Source organism: Kwoniella newhampshirensis, chromosome 14 (genome assembly GCF_039105145.1).
Source record: "Kwoniella newhampshirensis strain CBS 13917 chromosome 14, whole genome shotgun sequence".
NCBI classification, from domain to species: Eukaryota; Fungi; Basidiomycota; class Tremellomycetes; order Tremellales; family Cryptococcaceae; genus Kwoniella; species Kwoniella newhampshirensis.
The window spans coordinates 178,921-205,392 of NC_089967.1; the positions used below are offsets into that span (position 1 = coordinate 178,921).

At 50.5% G+C, this 26,472-nt stretch overlaps 8 protein-coding genes across 8 annotated transcripts; 3 read left to right on the top strand and 5 right to left on the bottom strand.

Annotated features, from left to right (window-relative positions):
* Positions 1-1,451: 1,451 nt before the first annotated feature.
* IAR55_006427 (uncharacterized protein) lies at positions 1,452-3,016 on the bottom strand (the record flags this gene model as incomplete). Its single annotated transcript, XM_066949510.1, has 11 exons — positions 1,452-1,519; positions 1,578-1,619; positions 1,682-1,798; positions 1,859-1,943; positions 2,005-2,097; positions 2,151-2,252; positions 2,319-2,437; positions 2,538-2,646; positions 2,712-2,724; positions 2,777-2,891; positions 2,974-3,016. The coding sequence occupies 11 exons, from the start codon at positions 3,014-3,016 to the stop codon at positions 1,452-1,454; spliced, it is 906 nt and encodes a 301-aa protein (XP_066799804.1).
* Positions 3,017-3,315: 299 nt separating this feature from the next.
* IAR55_006428 (uncharacterized protein) lies at positions 3,316-4,429 on the top strand (the record flags this gene model as incomplete). The annotated part of the gene is made up of 4 exons (XM_066949511.1): positions 3,316-3,356; positions 3,567-3,666; positions 3,887-3,995; positions 4,278-4,429. The coding sequence occupies 4 exons, from the start codon at positions 3,316-3,318 to the stop codon at positions 4,427-4,429; spliced, it is 402 nt and encodes a 133-aa protein (XP_066799805.1).
* Positions 4,430-4,940: 511 nt separating this feature from the next.
* On the bottom strand, positions 4,941-8,266 carry IAR55_006429 (uncharacterized protein; the record flags this gene model as incomplete). Its single annotated transcript, XM_066949512.1, has 6 exons — positions 4,941-5,750; positions 5,857-6,066; positions 6,131-6,278; positions 6,388-6,935; positions 7,038-7,541; positions 7,625-8,266. 6 exons carry the CDS (start codon positions 8,264-8,266, stop codon positions 4,941-4,943), a joined length of 2,862 nt encoding a protein of 953 aa, XP_066799806.1.
* Positions 8,267-8,854: 588 nt separating this feature from the next.
* Positions 8,855-13,227, bottom strand: IAR55_006430 (uncharacterized protein; the record flags this gene model as incomplete). Its single annotated transcript, XM_066949513.1, has 17 exons — positions 8,855-8,994; positions 9,056-9,259; positions 9,320-9,377; positions 9,432-9,574; positions 9,651-9,857; positions 9,917-10,106; positions 10,179-10,267; positions 10,337-11,012; positions 11,066-11,166; positions 11,216-11,320; positions 11,377-11,537; positions 11,595-11,716; positions 11,774-12,027; positions 12,084-12,542; positions 12,608-12,763; positions 12,832-12,928; positions 12,982-13,227. 17 exons carry the CDS (start codon positions 13,225-13,227, stop codon positions 8,855-8,857), a joined length of 3,408 nt encoding a protein of 1,135 aa, XP_066799807.1.
* Positions 13,228-13,669: 442 nt separating this feature from the next.
* On the top strand, positions 13,670-15,148 carry IAR55_006431 (uncharacterized protein; the record flags this gene model as incomplete). The annotated part of the gene is made up of 7 exons (XM_066949514.1): positions 13,670-13,883; positions 13,946-13,986; positions 14,040-14,118; positions 14,176-14,321; positions 14,390-14,453; positions 14,515-15,043; positions 15,100-15,148. 7 exons carry the CDS (start codon positions 13,670-13,672, stop codon positions 15,146-15,148), a joined length of 1,122 nt encoding a protein of 373 aa, XP_066799808.1.
* Positions 15,149-15,484: 336 nt separating this feature from the next.
* On the top strand, positions 15,485-19,119 carry IAR55_006432 (uncharacterized protein; the record flags this gene model as incomplete). Its single annotated transcript, XM_066949515.1, has 10 exons — positions 15,485-15,731; positions 15,824-15,930; positions 15,989-16,271; positions 16,351-16,509; positions 16,560-16,845; positions 16,935-17,055; positions 17,108-17,348; positions 17,401-17,811; positions 17,865-17,982; positions 18,042-19,119. 10 exons carry the CDS (start codon positions 15,485-15,487, stop codon positions 19,117-19,119), a joined length of 3,051 nt encoding a protein of 1,016 aa, XP_066799809.1.
* Positions 19,120-19,576: 457 nt separating this feature from the next.
* Positions 19,577-21,416, bottom strand: IAR55_006433 (uncharacterized protein; the record flags this gene model as incomplete). The annotated part of the gene is made up of 5 exons (XM_066949516.1): positions 19,577-20,130; positions 20,198-20,285; positions 20,376-20,756; positions 20,831-20,917; positions 21,123-21,416. The coding sequence occupies 5 exons, from the start codon at positions 21,414-21,416 to the stop codon at positions 19,577-19,579; spliced, it is 1,404 nt and encodes a 467-aa protein (XP_066799810.1).
* A 2,442-nt stretch (positions 21,417-23,858) lies between these two features.
* IAR55_006434 (uncharacterized protein) lies at positions 23,859-26,194 on the bottom strand (the record flags this gene model as incomplete). Its single annotated transcript, XM_066949517.1, has 6 exons — positions 23,859-23,975; positions 24,045-24,552; positions 24,619-24,701; positions 24,758-25,153; positions 25,235-25,593; positions 25,651-26,194. 6 exons carry the CDS (start codon positions 26,192-26,194, stop codon positions 23,859-23,861), a joined length of 2,007 nt encoding a protein of 668 aa, XP_066799811.1.
* Positions 26,195-26,472: the final 278 nt, after the last annotated feature.

The window sequence follows — 26,472 nt, forward strand, 5'->3', positions numbered from 1 at the left end:
CTCTTTCCTTGTTTCCTCTCGTCCCTTCCCACGTGGTATTCCACTCGCTCGCTCCAATCTTTACCGGAACATGTCGAACTTTTGTTTTCGTCGTTGCCATTTGCCTTCTAACCTCAAACAACCACTTGCAACGATACGATACGATACGATACGATCACATCCATCAATCAATCAATCACGAGAGCACTCCACAACCTCAACTACACAGTCTACAAGCCGGACGCTGTACAACATCTCTGTCGAGAACTTTGTCGGTTGCCTGCCTGCCCGCCATGCCAGCTCAAGCTTGTCAGGCTGCGAGAGAGGATCTGATATCATGTTTGTTACGGACGGACTGGTGAGCGTTCAGTCGATTCAGCTGGCATGGGCTTCTTTTTGTCGTGGATCTGGTTTCGACTCCGAACAGACCACATCCATCTCGATGTGCAAGACTCCCTTGGACATATATCATATATCAGGGTTCTTTATCGGCGTGTAAAGCTCATTGTAGTCTGCATCTTCTTCTTCGGCTGTCTCGGAACGTTCCCCTCACACATGGTTTCTTCCACTTGTCCCCCTTTCCTGAGTACAGCCTTGCGTTCTTCACATCATTCTGTATACTCTGAACTAACGACTGCTTCCCTATCCCATCCCATCCCATCTGATCTGCTTCCTCTCTCGCCGCAGTGTCCTGAAATCCGGTAAGACACCTACGGAATGCCTGAAACATCAAGAAGAATTACCGTTACAATGTCAGCATCTCATCGCCAGATTTGCGGATTGCAAAAAGGGTATGGTGAGTGTCTGTTTGTCCATTGACTATCTTCACCCATGTCCCGAATCATTCTCCTCACTCTATTCACACTTGGTCGTTCATCGTGTCCCTATCGGCTCTTGCTGACATTCATTGAATTGACGTCGCCTCCTCGCTCTCCTGACTTGATTTACTCGTCCCCCTACCTGCTCCTCGCCCTTTGCACTCTGTCTCACTCCACGTACAACTCCACCACACGATCAAACTCCTTCGACTACTAGCTCGACATGCGACGTCGATTCCGGGGTAATCATCTTTCGGATGAGGCCAAAGATAGAGCTAGAGGGAGTGTCTTGACGGCAGGAGCTGTAGATTTCGTACCTGATAGGTATCCGGATGAGAAACCAGCTCAGGCCAGATAGTACAGGTAGTTGAAAGGGGAAGATGTATGTATCGAATAGACCATCGACACATGATGAAGCGGTCTACGAGGTCTACGTCTTGCAGTCGTCACAATCCCCAGCAATCTTGATGTCCACTCGGTGTGCTGGTTACAATGGCAGTTGCTCCCATGCGGCTCCTGACTGGTGCCGTCTTTGGTGACGTCTTTCCATACGGAATCCTGATACCCATACATGCTATTCTTGCAGCAGCTTGTCACAATGCGGGGTATATCTACAACGTCTTCGATAACAACGTCGAATCACCTTGTTCCCCCTCAATCATCATCAACAGTTTTGCCCGGGACGAAAAATGTAAGCACTCCACCCGTCTCATTCAGTTCTCCTGCATAGAATCAGCATCAGCCTTGCCTGTCACACATGACAGAGGCAAATGCACTAACCAATGTACACATATGCAATGACACAATGATTCTCACAGATACCTGTCTGGTGTGTCAGCTTCTCGATTCCTGAAGGCTCTCGTATATCGGAAAGCTGAACTCACACATAATGGCTGTACCACTGACCAGATGACTGGTGAGGAACTTCAAAAGACCCTTGATCGCTACTGTTGTACTAAACATCTGCTGTGAAGGTGGTGTCACGCGCTCCTGATCGTCCGCTGAAGCGTATGATCCTCAGCAATGCGTCCAACGATGGGATGATCGGCGAACATTCTTACCAGTCGATGTAGGTATCACAAGGTCCTTCCAAGTGGTTGTCAGGTTGACTCGTGAGGAATTGACCGATAGCTCTAAAGTCCCTTCCTACGCCGATCCGTCAGCTTGCCCTTCGATCCGAGGTATCGATGCAGAGATAGCTGCGCACATGATTCGCTGATATTCTCACATCGTCCGCAACGTGACTTAAGCGCGATACGAGATTCCGCAATTCTAACAGATTAGGGAGGACAATATGTATCTGTACGGTCCCGTCAGCTGTCTCTGGCACTGAATGATCTCTTGCCAGCTCACGTCAGGCTGGGGGCATAGCGGTTCGTTAAGTTCTTGTTGTCTTTTCGGAGAGAGTATTTTCACGTTGATCTCATGTGTGATGCTCATTTGTTTCCGAGTAGCCTATGAGGGCACGAATCAGCGAAAGATCACAAGAACATGAGCGAATTTGTTTTCTTCGTGACACACAGTGTAGCCACGGATCTCGAATGCCCAGATCGGTTGAGATCCCTTTTTGTTCAGTTTGAGGATAACATCGGCATCGGACAGGGCGGACGCATTGCGGCCATTATCATTGAACGAGCCAACTAGTCGACGACAGTGAGCACACTATCCCATAGAGTCCTTGTTGCTGCGAATTGGAGGAGGAAGTGAACAAGAAAGGAAATGAGCAAGAAAAGAACACACCCGAGCTGTGTGCACTTCGCAGCACTTTGAGGAATGAATCGAGATGCAACTCTAGCCAGATCTCATTCCCAGCATTGGACTCGATTTTGTAGCCGTCAAAAAGAGTCGACTAAGCGAGATCAAAGTCAGTATCGAGCTTGGTATCGCGACGTCTTTCCAGATGCAGCAGCTCACGACGTTCACTCGTCTGAAACACGGTGGTCAGCCAACTTCCCTTCAATGACATGGGTGTAGCTCACGACCAGACCTGAACACCTGTCGAGCTCTCATTACCAGGTACTATGAAGTGTACCTGTTCCTCTGACAGTCTTATGACGCACGACCGAGCCAGAGCAGCGAGGGAGCGGGATATCTCTGTCGGAGACGAGGAAGAGAAGGAGGAATAGCGAAGTGTCAGCTAGACGTGTCTTTTGAAAGAAGTAAAGGAGCAGCTGACTGTTTAGTAGAGAGACATTCGAGATTGCCGTCCTGAACCTCATCTTCTTGTATGACTGGTCATTGACGACCTCTGTGTCATGAGGGAGAACGATGGAATGCTAGGAAAGTCAAAGATGGGGCAAGTCAAAATGAAATGATCCAATCTAATACGCGTCTGTCCAGCTTTGTGTCGACGGTGGTCATCCTCCACATCGAGAGAACGGCGGTGGATTTGATACCGTTCTACACAACACATGTCATGACGTGTCATTTTCTTCCGTCGACCTCGGCCAGTGTTCAGTCGTTGTGTCGTCGTCATCAGATGCTCTTGAGCGAGCAACAGCCACAGCACAGCAATAAAATGATGATAACAACATACCTACATCACCTCGCTTTTCACACGTTCACGACTCGTCTCTATCACTTTCTATAGTTCACACACAATCGTTCTCACTCACTCGACCAACGGACAACAACAACCAAGCCCCAACATGTCAGTGCACCTCTCCTCTTGCGACTGAGACGTACTTGCGTCGACTTTGCCAAACGATATGGACGCGACTTGATTTTGCTTCGTGCTGACTTAGACTCTGTTCACTCAATCTCAACCAGGTCTTCAGAGCCGTATGACCCCTATATCCCTTCCGGATCATCTGCACCCGCTGCAGGTGGCAGCAGCGGTGCTACCGGTGGTGGGCCGCAGAACAAGAAGGTAGGTCCCATCTCACGACTATGATAGGTTAGAGGTGATGGTTCGGTTGCGTCTGTGTACTGACAGTATCGTTTTCCTGTCTTTCGTCCTCCGCCATCACTGCGCATCCGACCTTCTCCCTTGCTCTCATCGATCGAATGGCCGATCGACCCACTCTCTTGCCGTCGACTCCACCTCATCTTGATTCATTTCCATATCTGGACTCATGCGCCGACAACAGATCGCAGACATCCAATCCCAGATCAACGAGACGGTCGATGTCATGCATTCCAACATCACCAAGGTAGCAGAACGAGGAGAACGACTGGATGCTTTGCAGGACAAGACGGGTGAGTGCGGGTGTGGGTGTGGGTGTGAATGGTGGATTTGGGGTCTGCTGGAGGAGGGCCTGTGCTCGAAAGGAACACCGCTCTCCGCTGTGTTCAATTGCAGAGATGTATGAGGATGGGAGCTCGGCGATGGACTTGGGCAGCGAGGCGTAGAGCGTGATACATGGTGTGAGGACGGATGAAAGGATCGAATCATGGCAACCCCGGAATTCCGTCCGATATCCACCATCCACCATAACGGACTAAAACAAACTAACATGATACCTCCCCCTTCCCTTCCAGACACGCTCGCCGTCTCTGCCCAGGGATTCCGTCGAGGTGCCAACCGAGTCCGTAAACAAATGTGGTGGAAGGACATGAAGATGAGAGTCATCATCGGGATCGGTATCGCCGTCTTGATCATCATCATCGTCGTCCCCATTGTCAAGGCGTAAGTCTCCTCTCGATCGTCTTATTTGCTTTGGGAGATTTCAGGAAGCTGATCAAGTGAGATGGACCGAAATAGTGTGCAGAAGTGAAACGACTTCCGCTGGATCTCGAAAAAGATTTAAGGTCACACAAGATATACCCATCTCTCGTCTCTCCTCTCTATGCGGCTCGGTGGTTCAGGTACGAAATGAGTTGACAGAAGTAGATACCCCATGTATGTAGGATTTGAACGAGCGAATTTGTCAATCATAAGCAATAGTGGGCGAGATATTGGTATCGTGACTCTTTTGAGCGGTTTTCTGGACAGAATCGACGCGCTCCAGCGGACCTAACAATCTTCGCTCTCATCGACACTGCCAATGACAATCAGACAGACGTGACAGGATTCATCTATTGTAGTATACAACAAATCGTTCCTGCCCTTTCTCGTCACAAGTCATCTACAACAAACTTATGATCGATGCTCACACATGTTCCATTTTTTTCCGCCCGCACTGACATGACCGTCTTTACTTCTCATGACTCTCCATCCGCCCACCTAGCCCAGTTCGATCGACTTCTCCTGTCCTCCTCATCGTCCTCTCCATGCCCACGAGGCCCTTCTCGTCCATTGATCGCTCTCAGCATGGCTGTCCCGCCTCCTCCATCTGAGACTCCTACAGGATGTGCAGATCGGCGAGGTCCATTCGGTCGATCTCTCGTCGTCGTCGTATTGGCAGACGATGTATGACGGTTGATCGACGGAGAGACAGTTCTTCTCCTCGTGTCATCGGTCGAGCTTGAACTTGATCGGGAGCTGAATCCACTCCCATTTCCATTTCCATCATCTCTCAATCTCGACGGCAGGTTGGAAGCCACAGGCGGATGACTCAAATCTCCACTTGCGGCCGGCACGGACCGTACTTGGTATCCGCCAGGCACTGTCCTTCCTGGTCTTCCTGCTCCATTCCTACTTCCCTGTGGTGATGGAGGAGGCAAACTCAGCGTTGGACTGAGGAAGTTCGGGCCATTGACGAACGCCGCAGTGGGCAAACCGGGGAGTCGACTATCCCTATCTCGATCTCGAAGGATAGGCACGGACCCTCGTCTGAAGATCAAACTGGGAGAGTAAGTAGAAGAAGGCGGTTGAACCGGGATGTGATAAGGTGGAGGGGAAGGGCCGCCGGGAATGGTTATCGACGAACTGCTCGAGCCTGAGCCTCGTCGTGTGGATACGTCGGATTCCAGGCCCGCTGCAAGCAGATGTTCATTGAGGTACTTTCGAAGCGCAGTCACATGTTCGCCGGAAAATACGCAAAACGCTGCTCGTTGATGATCGTTGAAATTCTGTTCGCGATAGTGTAAGCTAGATCGTATGAAGTCCTCGCGAAGCTCCCCGCCTGAAACAAGACAGTGGAAGAACGCGTCACGAGGAGAAAAACAAAGCACATACTTCTGGTGGGGCTCGACAGAATTGTTGCAGTTCCCTGACTTTAAATGAGGTTACACCCGTCAGACTAAGATGCTTGAGCTCTCGCAGTCGATTGAGCAAAAAGGTAATCGCCTTGACTGAAAGTTTGTCACAGTAAGATAAGTGGACGCGTTCGAGGGCCGTATGTCGCTCGACCAGGGCGTATATGGCGTCGTCGGTGATGTTTACAACCTGATATTACGGTAGCTCATCAGCGGAATGCGTGTTCGATATGCGAATTCATATCTCGACCCACCTTGACCAAACCAACTCGTCTCAATTTCGGCATGTTCACTCCGAGCTCGCAGACGCTTCGATCGGTGAGCAGGTCGCAGCATGCCAAATCGATATATCTCAATCTTGTACAAGATCTCGCCAGCCGCGCAACTCCGTCGTCGGTGATCCTGCGTATCGGACGCCGATCAGCACTGCCTTCTGAGAGCAATTGCCAGCTCAATCCCTTGTGCACGCCTTCCACACCTGGCCATCGTGTGTTTGCCCCATACAACTCACAACTTGACATGCCCCAGGTGCAAGTGGTGCAAATGTTTCCCCAATTTTCCAATGCTCTCCAAGGACCTGTCCGTCAAGTTCCCGCATTTTGTCAGAGTCAAAGTCCTCAATTTGGGAGCATTGTGGATGAGATTCTCCACAGCCTTGTCTCCCAGACTAGTACATCCTGTCATATCCACCAGCCTGAGGGAGTCGAAGATGGCTGTACTTGGTCGCAGCATTTGAAGATCAAGGTCCAGGTCTTGGTTGCGTGGTCCATTTCCTCGTCCTGAGTGATTGGAAAGCCCGATCTCTGAAGCGGACATGACTAGCTCGTCATCTGACATTTGGATCAAACGCGCCAAGTTCGGTATACAGTTCTCGGTGAGCTGCACGCAACCGTTCAGTCGTATTTCCCGTAGATAGGCGAGGTGGAGGAAGATTGAATGGACGGTTGCGTCGGATATGGAGATGACATCTTGTAGGTCTATCTCCAGGATCAGGGTACATGACTGGACCAGAGGAATGAGGGACTTTTCGGTGACTCTGTGACAGCCAACAAGCTTGACCTAGAAATGCGAGAAGCAGATTGGGTCAGTCGAATGACGTCCCATTAGGCAGAGACAAACAGAGGGTCACGGTAAGAAAGTGACGATAAGATCGTCACTCACTCTCTTTAACAACTTGTCATGCTCCGCCATAGCCGAAACACCCCGATCTCCTACCAGCTTACAACACGAGAGATTCACCGCTTGCAATTTCTTGCATCTCTCCGCCAGGAGAACGACGACATCGTCATCCACCGACTCAATCTCACTCAGATCTGCTGATGACAATTCGGGCATCTTATCGATCACATGCATCAGAGCACTGGCGCTCAGATCGTAGGCTCCTGTCAGAGTGAGTCGTTCGACCCGCGTGCAACTCGCCAGAGGTCGAAGGAGTTCGTCGGTGAGCGACCATCCGAGTTGAGTCAGATGGAGTCGTCGAACGGCATTGGCATAGGGAAGATTGGTAGACGTCTCGGAGGAAAGAACTCGGATAATCGCAGCGAGCGTGTGAGCGTCCAAGACAGTCGGCTTGTACCACAGTAAGGAAAAGGCGCACAGACACCATGAACGAGATACGAGAAGTGACGAAACAAGATCTTGAGGATTGGGAAGGAGTCGAAATATCTGTCACAAGAACAACAAGTCAGTGCATCCATCCAGGCATCTCTTGTAGGTGCAGTTCTGAGTCGGAGCGAATGTGTACTTACCTGGATCAAAATTTCTGGCGGCAGAGTTCCTGCGATGCCATTCCCATCCCCCTCTATAGCTGCGGTCCCGTCTGGCACTCTCATCTTGCCTTTTCCCTTTCCTCCCCGTCGCTCAGAATCCCGCTTTCGATTATCCAACAGCCAACTTTTCGCCTCCTCCTCAATCTTGTAGATCGCTCGATCTTCGTCATCCGAGACACTGGTGACGGACGGAGTTGCGCTGAACAATCTCCCCAAAGGTGATTGACCACCTCCACCTCCGCCACCTCGCGCACCTCCACTCCCACTCCCACTTGCATTTCCATTTCCATCAGCAGATGGATCGTTCGTCAGTGGCCATCGTATCCGAAGTGTCGTAGACGAGGACTCTTCCATCCCTCCATTCCTATGTCCATTCGTATGAAAGTGATGGTCATCTGACAGACCGAGCCGGGCGAGAGATTCAGACGTCAAAGTCATCGGCGTGGGAGCGAAGAGATCAGATCTGTTGGAACGCGAAGTCCCTAAGGGTATAAGTCCGTGCTCTTGTACGGATACGTTTGAAGATGAAGAGGAGAGGAGGGGTGGATTCTCGGAACTTGGTGATACGGGATCTGAATGACTTCGACCATGTCTCCGTGACGATGAAGCTGAGGATGACATGGCGATCGATATTTCGATTTGATACGAGCTTCCCGGTGGGATATGAAGTCCAGCTGAAGACGAAGAGATGAGAGCGAAGCGAAAGGAACAGGGTGTCTGATCTGATTGGATCAATCAGAACGTCATCAAGGTGTTCGTCATACGTGAGAGTGATCCGCCAGTCACGGACTGCAGCTGGTCCGGATGTGTAAGCACAAGGTCGGGCGAGAACGCCACCGTTGTCGTAGACAATCGATTTTCGTCTCTAAGTCTATGGTCGCTGAAAGCTTTTCTAGTGTTCTCGACTTGCTGCGTGGAGAACAAGAGTCAGATGCTGAGATACAAGACGATGTGTGTGTGTTGAGTGAGATTTGGACAGTCCCTCACAGTGACAACGGAACGCAATAGTGGACCTTTCAGACGTAATTACAAGGTACTAACGGCATCAAATCGCAATATATGATAATCATTCTTCCTAATCCACCTATCCAGGGTTGACACTGGGTTCCAAACCAAACTGGCTTCATCTCGTCATCCCAAGCATGCATAACCCAACGAGAGAAACATCATCAATTATCCACATATATCCCCCTACCCTGCGAGCCCAGATCATATCCCTGCGACTTTTGTATACGCTGCAGGGTTGAATCTTCTATGCGTAGCTTTGATGGCGTAGAGAGGGAAGGAAGAGACCGCCACGATCACTGCTACTTTGTATGCGAATGTTCGTGAAAGTACAAAAGAGAGGTCTGATTATGGTTGGGTCAGCTCTGGCCAGTAATTCATGAACACCGCTGTAGCAGCACCCACCAAAATACGCAGGCAAGAAGGCCATGCTCCCGAAATACACCAATGCTGTCCCCAATTCTGACAGCACCATATAGCTATGCCATGTGGTCACTTCCAGCGCTACCATGATCAATTCATTGATAACCAGAGCCGTGAAAGAGATCGCGACGATGTGAAGGAATTCGGACTCGAAAAGGAGAAGAGAGAGTAGCATGATGATACCGCCTGTGTTCCGCTATCAGTACATGGCGTGAAATAGGGACGGATTTTAAGCGCTTTGATTACCTTGATAGACACTGATAGTTAGCCATGTGAAGAAGGTCTTGTAGCTCAAAGATCGACCCTGGCGAGAAACACCACAGTCAGCACAGGTCTCCTCATACGAGAAGCTAATCACTTTTGTCAAGTCTCTGTACAACTCTGGGTACAACAGCGCTAGATCCTCGTTCACATCCCTGTCTAGAACGAGGGAGAAGACTGGTGCCATGGTATACAGTGTTGCGTACCCCACCTGAAGCCAGCCTTGATAAAGCGCGATAGCTGATGTAGGCTCAGAGATCAGCGAACAGATCGCACAAAGTGATGAGATTGTACAAGGCTATATCGGGTCACTTACGAGCAAAAAAGAAGATAGAACTGAAGACAGCCTGAATGACAGCAATGATCAAGCCTCGATGAATGACGAATTGCGAAAGCTTTGCCGATCGTTTGTAGGAGTTTCGACCATGCCACAGAAGCAATTTGGTGAGATACGAAAATTGGTTGATTGAGAAATCTGCCGCGAGGGACGCTTGGTTGCCCTCCTTGCCGACAATACCCACGCCTAGGTGTCTATCAGCATCATTTTGTACCGTGATCACTAGATCTACGATAGTCACTCACCGACATCCGCGGCCTGGATCATGCTGACATCATTTCCGCCGTCTCCAATACAGCAGACAGTCTTTTTGGTGAATTCCCTAATCAGCCGCGCAACATCTGCCTTTTGTGTAGGCGAACATCGACAAGCCACAACGGCAGGAAGCTGGGTGGCAAGGATTATGAATTCGGTTTTGAAGCGATCCAGACAGACCTATGCTTCCTGTCAGCTATCATTCTCGACTTGGTCACATTTCGACAGGAAGATCGCATAGTGAGGACGTACCTGTAGAGACTCGCCATCGATTACAAGACAACAATCCAGCTTTGCTTGTAAGAAATCGAGCATATCTCGAACTTGATCGGCCGTTTTTACTGTGAATTGATTAAGCCTCCGCTCTGCTTGAGCCGTGAAATGTCGTTATCGAGCTCGTGTCCACTTACATTTCGCAACTTGATGAATATACTGTCCTCTTCCCACCAATTTGCTCGAGACCGCGATATTCGTGGCGGTCTCGATCTTGTCTCCCGTCAACATCCAGATTTTCAATCCCGCATTTCTCAACAGCTCCAAAGTCGATTTGACGTCCTCTTGTAGTTTATCCTCCACGCCCGTTAGAGCGAGTAGTTCGACTTCTGATTCCAGGTACTTCGATATCACTTGTTGAATCTTGTCTGCTCTTTCTTCTCCAGGCCGGAGTTGAGCAGCCTTGTACTGCTTATCGAACTCGGTGTACCCATCTTCGGTCAATTTCTTCCTTCCAAGGACTAATGTCCTCAATCCTTCTCTGGCCATATTCCCGCATTCCTCATCGAGCCAATCGTTTTTTTGGACGATCTTGCTCATGATCACATCCGCTCCCTTTTGCACAAACGTGATTCCACCAGTGCTTCGATCTCGAACGATGATCCCCATTCGTTTCGATTCCGAGGTGAACGGGAAGACGGCTAGAATGTCGAATGTATACTCAACACCAGAGGTGGTACGTATGGTCATGCTTCCTCGGTCGCGGCCTACCAAGGTCATGCCAACAGATTCGGTCCACTGGACTATGGCGACTTCGTCGGGAGATGATGCCTGGTAAGTCACAGTGCCATCGTCGTTGGTGATGGGTGTGACCTGTAAACCATATGAGCAGGGATTCTCGTCGAATCGTTCTGTCTTAAACTGACGTTGTGGCATGTGGCAAGGGCTACGACAGCATCTCTCACTCGAGAGGACATATCCCTTCGTGCCCGGAAATTGGATGGCATTGAGTTTTGGCGTCGGCCATCTATTTCTTACTGTCAGAATTCATGGTTCGGACGTCGTCATGAACTCACGGCTATCCTGTTCTTCCAGTGCGGTGACCAGCAAGTGCGCCACTTCGTCCATGGAGTCCCAGCCGAAGACGAGAGTACCCATATGCAGCTTCTTCAGCTCCATTTCTATGATTGGAGGCCATCAGCTTTTACGTCGCCAAAGATGTTAGCTATCAGCTGACCATTTCTCGTGAGCGTCCCCGTTTTATCACTCAAAAGATATTCCACTCGTCCTAGCTCCTCGGGGAGTGTACTAGTGCGGACGATTGTCTCCGGGATTTCCTTGTCGGAAGAAATCTGATGCGCGTAGACCGTTTTTCCCATGTCAAGGTTGACTCGCAAACTGGTATCAAGCTAGTCAGCACAATGTACCCACCGAAGCAAGTGAGCTGTGACGTACCTGATGGGGATGATGGAAGAGAACAGAATCAAAAATCTGAATACATAGATGTACCACTGTCCTCTGAAGCCGTTGAGAGCAACCAAGAAAACCGAGAGTGCGAACGTGACGCTACACAAAATCTGATGCTCATGGGATAAGCATTGCAGCTTTACCACTCACTAGGCAAAGAGACTCACCTTGGCCATCTTGTTGACCTCTTTCTCCAGCGTTCCCATTTTTGTTTCCGGCTCACTAGTGTTCAACACTGCTCGGGTCTCTCTGCCGGTGTACACCACTAAGCCAACCACTGAGCCGGCAGCTAATACAGTGTTGGCCCACAGAACATTTTCGACCGAGAGCGGAAACGATGTTTCTGTCTGGGGACCGGGGCACGTCGAGCGCAAAGAGAGAACACCATAAAAAGTATGGATGTCCTTGATGGGAGGATCGGCTGTCCAGAAGATGAGCTGTTGTAACAGGACGAAAGACATGTCGAATTGGCCTTACCATAGAGGCTGCCTTCTGCCGATCCCACTCCTTTCTCTCCCATCTTTTGCGTTTCTCCAACCGCAACTTTCAACTTCCAATCAGTCTCACCATCCAGCTGATCCGTTCGGATGAAACAGGTTCCTTCTTCTTCGCTGGTTGTGAGCAAGACCATATCCGCCGGTACTCTCTGATTCTTCTCCAGTAGAACCATATCGCCGACTTTTATAGAAGAAGCGGGAGTAGAGCGCGTTTGAGGACGAGGGAGAGAGGGTGGAAGTCGAGGAACGTCGTCTTCGCTGATGAGGGGCAGTTGGGCTCGAGTCATTGGGGGACTGGGCGGCTGAGGGAGAAGGACGAGATATCGAGTGGAATTGGATTCTCGATCTCGGAGGTAACGCGAATGATCGTCATACGCTTCTTTACCCATCGTCACGGTCAGGACGAAAGCCAACGGAGCGACATAGGTGACAATGTAACCTGATCGATGACAACGATCAGCTGGACTCTTAGTTCGATGAAGGAGATGTTTAAGCTGAGCTTACCTATCTTGAGCGCAGGTATGAATTGACTGAGAGCGACTATCAGGAAGTAGAAGTTGAAGAAGAATTTGAATTGCTCGTAGAAGACCAGGGGGAGGAAAGTGATGATTGTGTATTTCTGATTACGCACAAGATTTGGCGGATAAAAGGATTTGGATGCTATAGTTGTTCCCAGGCAATAATTTCAGCGTGTTACATACCCTTGTATCTGTCCGTGCCAAACGTACAGGTAGGTTGCAGAGGTATTGTCCTCGACTTGTCTCTCGCTTTGGGAGGTCGCGAGGCACTCGTTCGTTCTCCACCAAGAGTGTAGCCATTATCACTCTGCACTCCCGTTAGCCTATCAAAGCCTGACCAGAATCATCAACAAAGCTCACCCTCGTTCCCTCGTCGAAAGCTGCATCTTCTCTATCGCCTCCGAACCCGCCAACCAGAAGCGCCTCCTCTTCTTCATCTGCATCGCTCACCCTCTTCTTCTTCCCTTTACCATGTCCCACATTGAGCTTCGTTCTTCCTGCGCCGTTCATTGATGGGGCGAGCTGTGATGACATGGGATCAAGTGGGCCGGACGTCGAGTTGGAACGCTGGCTGAGGGTGCGAAGCGGATAGGTGGAGGAAGGCATTGGAAAAGAATTCAAGGAGTGGAGGGCATATCGCGGGGCGGACTAGCCAATCGAAGAAGCGATAGATGCTTTCGCACGCTTGAGAGCCTGGAAGCAGGAAGGCGATTCGAGCAATCTGATCAGAGTGCACAGCCAGTAGAAAGATTTGGATGGTTGTCGCTATGTTGATCAAGAAGGAGATCATATTCAAGTGATATCTACCTACGTTTCGTACTTGAGATTTACATTGACGATGACGACTTCCACGTGGCTTGGATCGATGTTTTGCTCTCCCTCTGAATCGTCTCTTACAATCCACCCCCCCCGCCCGGCAATTTGAACATCTGGCCTATCCTAGTTTAAACATTTTCAACCTCCTCAGTCGTTCATCTGCGTCTCGTCATCGCCAACCACTGGTCACCTCTTGGTGTGTCGTTTGCATAGGAACCACCGTCCGAAGCATATGTACTTCAACGGTCAGCCCGGTCCAAGTGGCCAGACAGCTCCCACACACAAAGGGAAAGAGCGAGCCTTCCACCCTTCGTCTTCCTCGACTGTCAATTCCCCTCTGGAGGAAACTTGGCCACCTTCTCGGGAAAGTGAGAGGTGGACGGCCGAAGGTGCTTGGAGGAGAAGCAGGGAGAGAGCAAAGACAGATAGGACTAGCTGGGATTATGGTGAGCCTCATCGCATTGGGGAACGGCGGTTGTGTGAGAGAGGCTTACTGACGATCTTCCAGTTTTGAGCAGCGGTGTTGCCGGTGGTATCGCTGGATGTGTTGTGAGCTTGTTCTGTGGGATCGATCCTGGGCCGTATGCTGATTTCAGCTCCAGGCCAAAACAGCTATCGCTCCCTTAGATCGAGTGAAGATCCTGTTTCAGACCTCCAATGCCGACTTCAGACAATATGCTGGTGAGCTCGAGTTCGCCTTTACATGTCTCCTTGTCTTCCTTGCTGATCGGGCGGCAGGCACACCTATGGGTTTGATCCACGCGACCCAACGGATATACAAAATATGGGGTATTCGAGGATTGTTTCAAGGTCATTCAGCGACCTTGGTGCGGATTTTCCCTTATGCTGGAATAAAATACATGCTGTATGATTGGATGGAAAGGGTGAGTTGGGGCGACCTTCCATAATCGACCTCTCGTGTAATTTGGAGCTGATCAAAGATGTGGTCCAGATATTGATACCCACACCTGACTATCGGACGCCACAGCGATTCTTCCTGGCGGGCGCTGTATCAGGTAAAGCTTTCCGGCTCGCATCTCGCACCCACCAGCTGACGCTTTTCGTTCGGTCCACCAGGTGTCTCATCAGTACTTTGCACGTATCCTCTCGAGCTCATTCGAGTTCGATTAGCATATCAAACCAATGCTTCCGAACGTGTCTCTTTGGTTCAAGTTGTCCGATCCATATATCACGAAGCGGACGTGGTCCACCACCGGCGGAACAACATCTCACCATTCGTGCGATCACTCCCCCTGTACCCCTTCTACCGTGGCTTCTCAATAACGATAGCGGGTATGATACCCTACGCTGGCGTGAGCTTCTTGACCTACGGAACACTGAAACGACACTTGGCGGATTATATTTTATATTACAAAGACAAGCCGACTCAGCGAGATCTTACGTGCGGTGCTGTGGCTGGTGCGGTCAGTCAAACGGCGAGTTATCCGTTTGAAGTGGTCAGGAGGAGAATGCAAGTGGGCGGAGTCAAAGGTGGAGCCGGAGTCAGTTGGAGAGAAGCGATGGAGGCCATCTACTCGGCAAGAGGTTGGAGAGGTTTCTTCGTCGGACTGAGCATCGGTTATGTCAAGGTCGTACCCATGACGAGGTCAGTGAGCGACGAGAGTTTCGAGATTTCGGCTGATCATTTTGGAACTTGAATAGTATATCATTTGCGACATGGCAATTGCTCAAGAGATTCATGGAGCTGTAAAGATAGAAGAGATATCTTGCATTGCATCATTTAGTGGTTCTGATTCTGCATGCATCGCTCCCAACTTGTCATTGCAGAACATGATTGAAGTGTTTCGTGGCATTCCGTCGAGATCCGGTTGTTGAAATCTCTGCCGGTACATTTTACCGCGTCCGATTGCTCGACAACAACAAAATTCAAACATTTTTGTCCATCTCCGGCTTATCCAACCTCTTTGCTACCTATCGTCAAACTGCTTCTCCGTCTTTCCTCTTCCGTTTCAAAATGTCAAATCGATCGCCTTGATGCTAGGAAAGTCGATACCAGTCAAAGACCATTCAAGCCGATGTTCACGAAATGATCTTTCCACCATCTGTCGAGCATCTCGTTCTCCCATCTTCATCCCGTAAAGCCAGATCCAGACCGACCTCCACCGACCCATCGCAGCCATCTTACACACCTAAGAAGACGGATGAGAGTCATGAAGATGACTCGAGGGTAGGATTTGGCGGAGTGACCTTGGATTTTGGGAGGTCTGGAGGAGTCGGGTTGGAGAAGGGAAAGAAAGGGTGGGGTTGGGTTTGGGCGGGCGATGAGCGGTCTGGTGGGTGAACTTCCCGACACCAATGTCTTCGCAATATCAACGAAGAGAACAGCCATGAATGGCAAGAAGGAATAGCTGAAGGATTGCCGCAGATATTCAATACACTCTGGGAGAAGAACAGACATGTCTTTTTCCTCCCACTCGTCTTGCTGAAACTGAGCCAAACCAGATTCCAACAAGGGACCTTGTCGAAGCTTCGGTACGCATCCACTCTCTGTCTATACCGCGCGCCAGTGCTGACAGGCATGTTGTGATAGATCAAATACGCAGAAGATTTGTGTGACCCTTACGAACGAGATGGACTTCGATCCACCATCTCCTCCATCTTGCTCTCGGAGCAAGCAGGACCGTCCAACACTTCCAAGCAGCCAGCTCATGGAGATGCAAGTCCCAAAATTTGGACCAGAGCTCTGGATGGATACTTCGATTCAGGCGTAGATGTTTACCGAGGTCAGACTCTAGCTGTAATACAGAATGATAGAGCCAGGATCGCAAGGACTTTGCTGGCTTTCCCTACAGGAGAAGTAGGACACCATCTTAGTGAGCATCGATCCTTCGTTTTGTTGAAGCAGACAATATGCTGGATGTCGACTTGTGCGCTGATGCGCTTCCACCTCAGACATCTCACCATTTCTACCGTCAATCAGATCTAACATTACACGAGTCAATGCACGGATGAGATTACGATTCATGCCGACTTCCAAAGTGGTGGAGAGATTTTCGACGCCCATATTGCAAGTATGCTCATCACCCGTCGTCTCGTCTTCTCGCCTTGATCGTGAGTAAAGATGACGCTCACCCGTTATCTATGCTAATTATACCGTCCAGGCGAATCGACCGCACTTGTCGTTCGTCTACAGTCAACCACTCATATGCTTAACATATCCCCAGATCACAGTTATATACCTCCATCTACGTTTCCCCCTGTGACCTCTCTTCGCGCGGCAGAAATATCCTACGAAGATACGGAAGGGCGAAGACATGTCGACGTCGCTTTAGACTCTGGAGCTTGGTCCAGAGCGCTTATCGTGGATGAGGGCGGTGGTGTCTGGTTGTGGTGGGAAGAGAAGGAGAGACGGGGTCCGAGGGATGACATGGAAAAGATCATGAATCTGTAAGTCCGGGTGATTCATCGCAAGGAACCTGCCTCGCTGCTCAATGTTTTGGCTTCCGAATGCCGGCTGATGTGGTTCACGGATGCAGGAGGAAAGTCAGATCGACCGTCGGCGACGGGAGACACCAATTTTTTCGCATAGCATTTGGGACGAGGCCCGGCACAGCAGTGGTCATATCTTCCACTGAAGTCGTTCTGATCGATATCGACGTGGGTCCTGAGTATCCTGCATTCCCAAGACGGGTCGCTGACCGCTCTGTAGGATCCGGATCATCCTGCTACAACTTTACTCAGACTTCAGGGCAAAGGTCGATACTTCACATCGTTAGAAAAGACGGCGCAAGAACGAGGGTTAAGCTATACGACATTGTGTACGACTCATGAGGTCATCTGGCTTGATGAAAGTCGACCGAATGCAGCGCCGTTGAGCTGGCGACATGACTTCGGAGCGGGGACACAGAGAGATCTGGAGGTGGTAACAATGCCTGGGGCCGGCTCGAAAGGTAGACCTCACTCTTCGCATGTGCTGGGAAGTCTGTTGACGGATGTTAGTAGATATGTGCACACTATTGTACTCACCCTCAGAAGCGACCGTCATGGCGTTCCATTCCACGAAGTTGTCACCGGTGCGCAGCCTTTGTCCGCCTTACGCATTTGCCTTACCAAACAAGGAGCAAACGTCAATGCTGCCGATCTGCCTCCCATCTTCTCGATCCGTGACTTCTATCGTCAGTATCGCAACGGACGGCGCATTATGGTCCTCTTCCCTACTGTCACCCAAGAATAGGGCTGAACCCCGATTCAACAAACATGGTCAGCCGAGGATCGTTGATCTGAAGGCGGTGTGGGACGATGTTGTAGAGGGTCTGGCTGCGGTCCCTCGGGGCAAGGTAGGAACTGGAGAACGATGGGAAGAGAAAGCAATGATGAAAAACAAAGAGATGAATTTCCGATGGGCTTGGCTCGGTGAGTGATCCTCTGATGTGGAGACGAGCAATGTTGACGTAAGATTGGAGCAGAGATCAATCAGGCCACCCGAGGGGCCCAGGAAAAAGGAGAAGCAGACTGGTTTGCACCGGGAGAATTTGAAAGATACTTGAGAGAGCTCGACGCGCCAATGGAACATCTGATGACAGCGTAAGTATTACTCTCTCATCTGCTAGGCGACATAAGACTAATATCGTCTTTGTCGTCAGCGCCGATCTTGCTCGTGACTCGATCTACTCTGGACCGTCCAAGATACATTCTCATCTTCTCGCGCCTCTTCCGATTCACTCCCAAGCGGTGGAAGCGACGCTAAGATCGCTTGATGGTGTGGATATAGCTCGACACCTTCCGATAGCTGTCGATCTTCGTGGTTCAATCCCTGCTTATATGGAAGCGCGACCTCCTTTGTTTCCGACGAATGATGGCGCGCCGCCTCCTACCATCGGGATGTTTGACCAAGTTCGAGAGTACTTCCCGGCTCCTTCCGAGGGCCGGAGTCGAAGTCGACTTGACGCTGCTCAACTGGCTCTCGACCTCGCACTTTCCCGTCTTGTGTTGACATCTGATGATCTCGCTGTGATCCGGCGACAAGAGACCCAGTCTACACTCCCGATACAAGACGAGACGGAACCTGATGATCTATTCGCCCAAGCAGCTGGCCAGTTGAGTTTGAAGGAGAAAGAACCGCCGAAGATCACATGTCATTTCTTGACTTCTCGTAAACCTGATACGGATATGGAGGTTGCAGATGATGTGGTGGGAGCAGAAGAGGAGGAAGGACTTCAGAACCTTACTGCGAGAGGGTTGATGAATGATTGGAAGTTGGGTGAAGATCCAAAAAATTGGGACTGGGTGACTTGGCGAAAAGACGAGGAACCGATTTCTGAGCATGTGTCGAATCGTACTGAGAATCGAAGGATCATCAAACCTCTACCTTCACCTCGACATCCACAGACCCAGACCCGAAGCCAGGGCCAACAACAGAACATCCACTCGATTACGATAGGATCCTCGATCAATCGTCCAATACCGCCTTCTTTAGCTGTCGCCGCATCACGTTCCCAATCCAGTCTACCGACACTGCAGACCACCTTGACGCCAGCGACGAGAAGAGGTCTGATGCAAAGATCTTCACCACCACAAAGTGCATTACCTATGAATGGGGGGTGGGAGGAGGAAGGGAAGGTGGGTTGGGCAAATACACAAGTTGAACGAGGTGTGTTTGGAGGGAGGGAGAAAAAGGGCAAGAAAGTGGGCGGTGGCAAGAAGAGAGTGGGAGGGTTTTGAGTGCTGTAGTTTTATACTTGTACCGTATGAATTCAGCGAGAGTGCTGAGCGATATGTCTGTGGTACTGTGACAACACCATATCGTCCATTTCTAGATATGCATCATATCAGAACAAGTCTGGTAAGACAATCGGAGACAACGAAAAGCAACGACAGGAAGCGGCAGGTGAGGATGAGTATTTGTGTTTCTCAACTCGACGTTTGGGTGAGGAAATGAGTTTATAATAAAGTTACGTATGTATATGAATGTACAACCATCTGTCATGTCCCCAGTATAATGACTATGGGACTTTTGCACAACGGATAAAGAGTTGAACCGTTGAAAAAATCTCCCCTCGTTCCCCCCTTTCTCAGCACTCGCCTCTACCTTTTGCTCGTAGCTCTATATGTCCGCGCCACCTCAAACGGTGTGAAGATTCCGATCGACAAAGAGCTTTGGATGCTCGTCGGCCTACTTCTAAACCAGAGCCACTCTCGCTCTTCCTAAACCAGTTTTGAAATTCCTCATCCCTCCTACCCTATTCGCCGCTTGGACCCTTTGAATCTCCGCGAAGGCTTCCAACACGTGAGATGGTAGCAGTGGCTGTCTAGCCGATGGAGGAGGGGCGAACAGACTGATTGGTTGTGAAGGAGTAGGTTTCCCAGATTGTGATTTGCTCTTCTCCTTTTCTGTCGTCGCTCCCGCTAGAGGAGTTGCCACTTCTTCTCCTCCACTTGACAGCTTCGCTCTCTTATTGGGTGAAGTGGGTTCGGGAGCGGTAGTTTTCCGTTTCGTAGGTGAAGTGGCCCGCTGAGGGACAGAAGTGAGTGTGCCTCGCCGTTGAGGCTGAGGAGCAGAAGTTGTGGTGGTTGTAGGTCGAGTGCGCTCAATCCTCTCCCTCAACTCGAGAGCGGTGACACAGAGTGATCGGACCATCTCAAAGGCGAGGAAACCAAGGATGTCAACAATATCGTCATTGGGTCGAACGTCGAGATAGGCGGAGAAATTGATGAAGTCTCGGAACCGTCGGGCTAGACAAGTCGAGGATCAGTATGACTGATGGCGACGTCCCGTGATCGGAAACGAGCTGTCACTCACCTTTTCGGTATGTGAAACTCGCTTGTCGACAGTCTGAATAATGGACATATTCATCTTTGGTCATTTTCTTCGTGATCTCGTCGGCATCCTATATGATAGATAGATCAGATTCCCACTCAAAATGCAAACCCGTCCATCCCATGTCTATACCCGAAAGATGATATGAAAGTAGACTCACTCTCAATCTTTGCATGCTATCTTGATAGGCCTGCATTTCATCCGCGTCCTCCTCCTCTTCCTCTTCTCTGACCTCTTTCTTACTTGGCAAGCCCCGCAGGTAATCCGAAAAAGGTGTCAATAACTCCCACGGAAGTTTGACCATCGTCTTCCTCCCTTTCGCCGCAGCCTTGTCCGCATCTGCTCCAGCACCGTCCACGTCGAGATCGACATCACCACCTCTATCTTCCTCGTCTTTGGCACGTTTCCGGACATCCTTCCACGACAGATAGGTTCGTAATCGGTTGACCTTCCCTCGGTCGTCACGGATGAGGAAGATCAGATCCTCGGCAGAGAGGAAACGCGATGATCGGAGATGGGTTAGGAGGCGAGCTCGTGTCACCTGAGCGTGAGGAGGTCATGGCTGTTAGCGCTGCGCGGGTCGGGTCACCAACAGAAGATTGATTATTAACTCACGATCTCTATTATTTGGCCTCGGACGATATCTTCTACAAGCTTGACTGTCTCTGGCAGAGGATCTTGCACTTCGCCGAAAACAAACATCTAAGGGGCGGTAGAGTCAGTGTCGGTCATGTAAACATTTTAGTCTCAGCACATGGACCTGAACATTCTCCGCCAAAGCGTCACAGACCCGTCTTGCCATGACCATTCCGTCGACATTGCCCGCACTGGCTCTAACACCTGTCCACTTCCAACTCGCCATCTTGCTCGCGCCTCGCTGTCAAAGCGAGAAAAGCAGGACACTCACCATCTGACTGATCTCCACCGTATACTTATACTCTCCCTTGCCATCCGCTCCTGCATTGCCCATCCCGCTCTTCTTCTTCTTTCCTCCCGAGCTGGCCTTCTTCTTATCATCTTCCGATTCCGCCTCTTCCTCTTCATCCGGTGTGGGCGAGTTGGACCGTCTCCTCGTGCTCGCCATAGCTGAAGTTGAAGCGATCGGCTGTGATGGTGGAATGGAAGGGGAAGTGCCGTTGCCGTTAGGTAATGATGATGGGTTTTGAGAAGCTCGCCTCAATGGAAGTGCCAGTGATGACATTTTGTCGATGGTAATGTCTGGTGCAAATAGGTGTGTTGTCCCTCCTGATCGGTATGAGAGGACGTGAGAGTCGATGCGTCAAGTGGCGTGATACTCGACTCGCCAACGATGCGAAGCACCTTACGTTGAGACGACGTGAATCCAAACCTCGTTAGGAAGCTCGGCTCGAACCGATGTCTTCTGATCCCGCACTCTCGGATCTGGCTTTAGGTCTGGAAGCGATGCACAGTGTGAACGACCGGGTGAGGTGAGCGAGGCGAGATCAAGCAGTGTAGTTTGTCCAGACAATAGCGTGGTGAAGCTGACTGATGCGAGAGTTGGTGTCGGCGTTGTCGCTTGTCCGGTCAGGTTGATGATCGACAGATCCAACTGTACCTGGGAAGAAGGTCGCCGTTCCCGTCACCTGGACTGGATTTCCGCTCCTTTTCCGTTACGCAAAGATAAGGAAGGCAAGGACAAGGACGAGGAAGAATAAGGGGAAAGAGAGGAAAGTGGAGTCGCTGTGTATAGTAGATTATAGGACTCGGCTCGTGGATTCCGATGAACGGAATGGTACAAATTCAGAACAAAATAATGAGGTGGAGTGAAGCAGAAACGTGCCGAACTAAAAATAAATATCGTGTATCTATCTATCTATCTATCTCTTCTATCGCAGCGCAGCGCAAGCGCGATATGTTGAGCTATCAAAGGATGTGAATGACACAATGACTGACTGAGTGCCCGACGTAGCGAGGTCGCTAGCAGTTTGTGCTTGGGTACGAAGCGCTTGATGGAAACTCAAATCTCGTTGAAAACGATGATGATGAATAACATAAACGGAACGACGATCCCCTTGCGACTCGAACTTGCTAGCGAAGCGGTTGATTATTGATTCGACTAACGATTGCTCGGCACAATAATAACGTTTGGAGAGACTTCGGTTCGGCGCGGACCTCTCCTCTGGATCCATCTTGTCTTCTAGCTGGTCGGTTTACGTACGGAAGGATCCGAAGAATGGAGACATGGACCCGGATAATGGCAGGGGAATAATGATACGCCTACCAGTCTTTACATGATGGTTCTGTACGTACACGGTGATAGATCTCGGTCCATGAGGTGTTCGCTAAACTGATTCTTCCCATTCATTCATGCAAGTCATACCGGCGCTTATCATCGAACAAGAGACAAGAGGCAGGAGCAGGAGCAGGGGCGGGTAATAAGGCGGCCGCGTGATGGGTTTCGGGTTTGACCTTTCTTGGTGATATGCTTCGGGTTTGGAGTTGTTGTGGGCGGACCAAAGGTCCGGTTCGGTCCCTTGGTTTAGCTTGGCTGCGCTTGGCCGCTCGCTGGATTCTGTACCTCGCGGGATTTTCATGAGTACTCACTGAGCAGTCAGTCATCCGATAGATAGGGATGCAAGGTGAAGAGAGATAGATAGGCATTTGAGCGAGGGGATGAGAACGATTGTCTGTATCTGCCATGCCATGCCGAAGGCGTATCTTTCGATTGATTTCACTTCGCTTAACCTAACCCTTCCCAAAGAAAAAAAAAAGACCCAATGCTTGGCCGCTTGGAAAAAGAAAAGGGCAGAAAAACGAATCGCATGTACACGTAGGTACAGTTTGCAGTAAGCGCTCGCTTTCGCTCCAACCGTCCAACCGGAATGGTTCAGGATTAAATATTTACGTTATCGAACTGTCCCAGCACCAGCATTACCAAGCAACTTTACTCGTATGGGTGCTGGATGGTCACTGACTGGTCACTGACGACGCGATACCATGGATATAAGTTACCCCCACACGATCCCACGAATTACCGGGCGCACGCGGTACGGATAGCCCAAGTGTGGTGCGGGAGTCGTCATCTCCTCGCGATCAAGATCGACCACATAAGTTACATACGATCTAGGACGTCTGATTCTTCCCCGGCGTTCAATTCAAGGCCTCGAGGGGTGTGGATACTGCTGGAATTTCTTGTCACATGGGTGACTGAAGCATATATAGCAGACCTGATATCCGGCCCGGTTCACATTGGTTACGTATGTAACCTATCTCTTTCGCTAAGTAAACGAAGGGATTCCAATGGCCGAGTACAGGAGTCCCTTGAAGATCACAAGTTCAGTAAGATTGGTCAGTCTGAACACATTATGTCTCTCTATCGTCTATCTCATACAGGAACAGGTCTTGATGACAATCGCCAAGAGCATGATACACCTTCAGCTCGCGCTGACGAGATCATCACGGTCAACCTCATCGGCATGCTCCATGCGTCCTCAGTACGTGCTGTTCATTGCACAAATCCACTACTCATGCGACCACCCACATCCCATATGCAAAGCCAGTCATCATTATTTCATCGTCAAAGTTCGTCCTGTTGCCATGATATGCCATAGACCAAAATGACATGGCCCAAATGCTTCCTTTCCTAATGCACCTTCCCCATGCAATGATGTTGCAATCTTCCCTAGAACGATCCTGCCCATTCTTGTCTTGCCACGTTCGGATCATCTCTCAACCACTTTGCCGCTTGACGGTTCTCTCTCCAGACTCTCGTAGCGAGATCATCGCTTGTTGCTGCGATCTGCAGAAGAGTACAGGCATTAGCTTGCAACACATCGAGTCATACGGCTATAGCCGAGCTATAACTCACCATATCTTTGCCCCAGTCCATCGCACACACTTCTCTCTCTTTGCCCTGAGGCCAAGCCACACCGCCCATCCCCATGCCCAACCTCGTCGCTTGCCCCCCATCTTTCTGTTTCGTATCCCAAGTCATCAATCCACCTCTACAACTCCCACTTGCCAGATGTTTCCCATCTGGCGAGACTGCCAATCGGATATAGAAGCTGGACACAAGGAGATTTGGGTCCGTGAATGTCCGTTGAGTCGCTTCACTGATGCTGGGAACGTCGTCGGGATCAGAAGACATGATAGCTGCAGAAGGTCGGAGAGTGTGGACCTTGGAGTCGCCACAGAGAGCGTATAGGTCACCAGTAGTAGGAGACTCGCACAGAGCGTTGATCGATCGTGGCCGTCGAGACGGAGTGGGCGAGTGGGTGGTAGGATCAGGAAGATGACCGACAGCGGTGGCTGTGGGACGAGGCTCGGCAACACGAGCTGTCGGAGCGGGGAATCGCAAGTCCCAGAGCTTTACGATCCTGACAAAAGTACATATATCAGCATTGATCACCCGTCTGACTTCGGGGATGTCAAGCGTTACTCACCCGTCATAAGAACCGCCTGAAGCAAGCATTCCAGGCATACTTTGCAGCGCGACAAGACTAGTGACCGATCTCGTGGCCGTCCGCTAAGCACAATATCTAATCAGTGAACAGATTAGGAACCGACAACATGCAGACTCACGCCCGATGTGTGTCTTTTGCCATCTCCATGAGCACTCCTGAGTCTCATTACTGGATCCAGAGTACTTCCACTATGTTGTGCCATGAACCCAGGCACCCCGTCTCTGTACCTCTCGCGAGAGTTGCTCCTCGAGGCAGATTCAGGGGGCGGCGACGGTGATTCGCTCTCGCGACAAGGTCTGCCTTGACATCGTATATCATAGATTAATATATTACCATCCCTCCCTCCTGTAGCGATGATAGAGGACGAGGTAGAGGGATCAGATTGCGAGCGAGAAGGATCGAAGAAAACTGTTGTCTTGACGGAGGATGTGTGTCCGCGTAGCGTTGCCAGGAGCGTAGGTGTCGGAGTTGTCAGAGCGTGTATTCGCGTCGACTGGTCGCCTGATGCAGTGAGCTATGAAGTGTCGCTCGACATCAGCATCAGATCTTCCAGCCCAGCTATAAGTATTGGCGCAACGCATCCGGGCAAACGTACCACGCGAGTATCGTCCGCGGACCATTTCAGATCGAAGATGGCATTCCCATGAGCTCTCCACCAAAAGCCTTTCTCCTCCCTATAAGCTCCCAGTCCCTCGTCAACGTCCAAAACCCTCACTCCACCTTCTTCACCCGCGACAGCAATCAATCGTCTCAGACCTGCTGAACGGGCAGAAGTCGCGTCCCATTGTTTGGCGATATTGTTGAATGCCACAGATAGGGGAGGGGCGAAATCACGTGGTCGACCTGTTGGCGGGTGAATCGAAGGCAGAAGTAGGAGTGAGGGCGGTATCAGAGGATGGTACGGGGCGAGAGATGTGACAAGTGTGGAGAGATATGGGTCGATGGTTGGTATTACTGGATTGCCAAGCAAATCAGCATTGGCCGTCTTTTATAAACTTAACGCGACCTCACATCTCTGATGTTCGAAATCAACCAAGCCCATGCCCCTGCCTACACCCATAGCAGTCCCTAGCCCTATTCTCTTCCTCCCTCGTCGCCATACCCCTTGTCCTGCCATCGGCGTGGGCACAGCCAGCTCTTGCACACCTACTTCTTCTCTCCGCTTGCCTTCTTTGACCCGTTCGTAATTTCCCGATGTGGAGGGTAAGAACCAATCGTGGATGCTATGCATCCGAACATGAGTCTTCGTCGTGACCGAAGCCTCTTCGTCCTCGTCACTTCTCGAGGCTATGATCGACGACGAGGTGTGGGAAAGAGGTTCGACATGTGTTCTGACGCGTTTTCGAGATGTCGGTGATCCAGTGACATCGCGCGAGTGTACGCTTTCGGGCGTCGCTGGTTTCCTCTTGGCGACAAAGATGGGAGCGAGTTTCCGACCAGCAGAAGAGGAGGAGGAGCCGCCTGCCGATGAGGAGGAGGAAGAGGAGGTGGCATTGGGCAGATGCCTGATAGGTGTGTTGGTGGACAGTGATGAGAGTGGTTCGCGTTCGTTCATCTTGAGAGACTGCGTCACGGAGGATGGATAGATGGCGCGTCGCAGATGGCAAGAATGCGGATCAAGTAGTCCAAGATGGGATCCGCGAGGATGAGGAGGGGGGGGGGATGCGGAGCAGGGGTGTATCACCCTCCTGTTGAGATCAATCCTGACAATGACACAGCTCCTAGTCACGATGGAAGTGAGATGTCAGAGAAAGAAAGTACGCGGATGTCTTTATTTTCGTAACAGTACATCTCTCCGCATCTAACGGTCGGGTGAATGGGATTTTTATTATT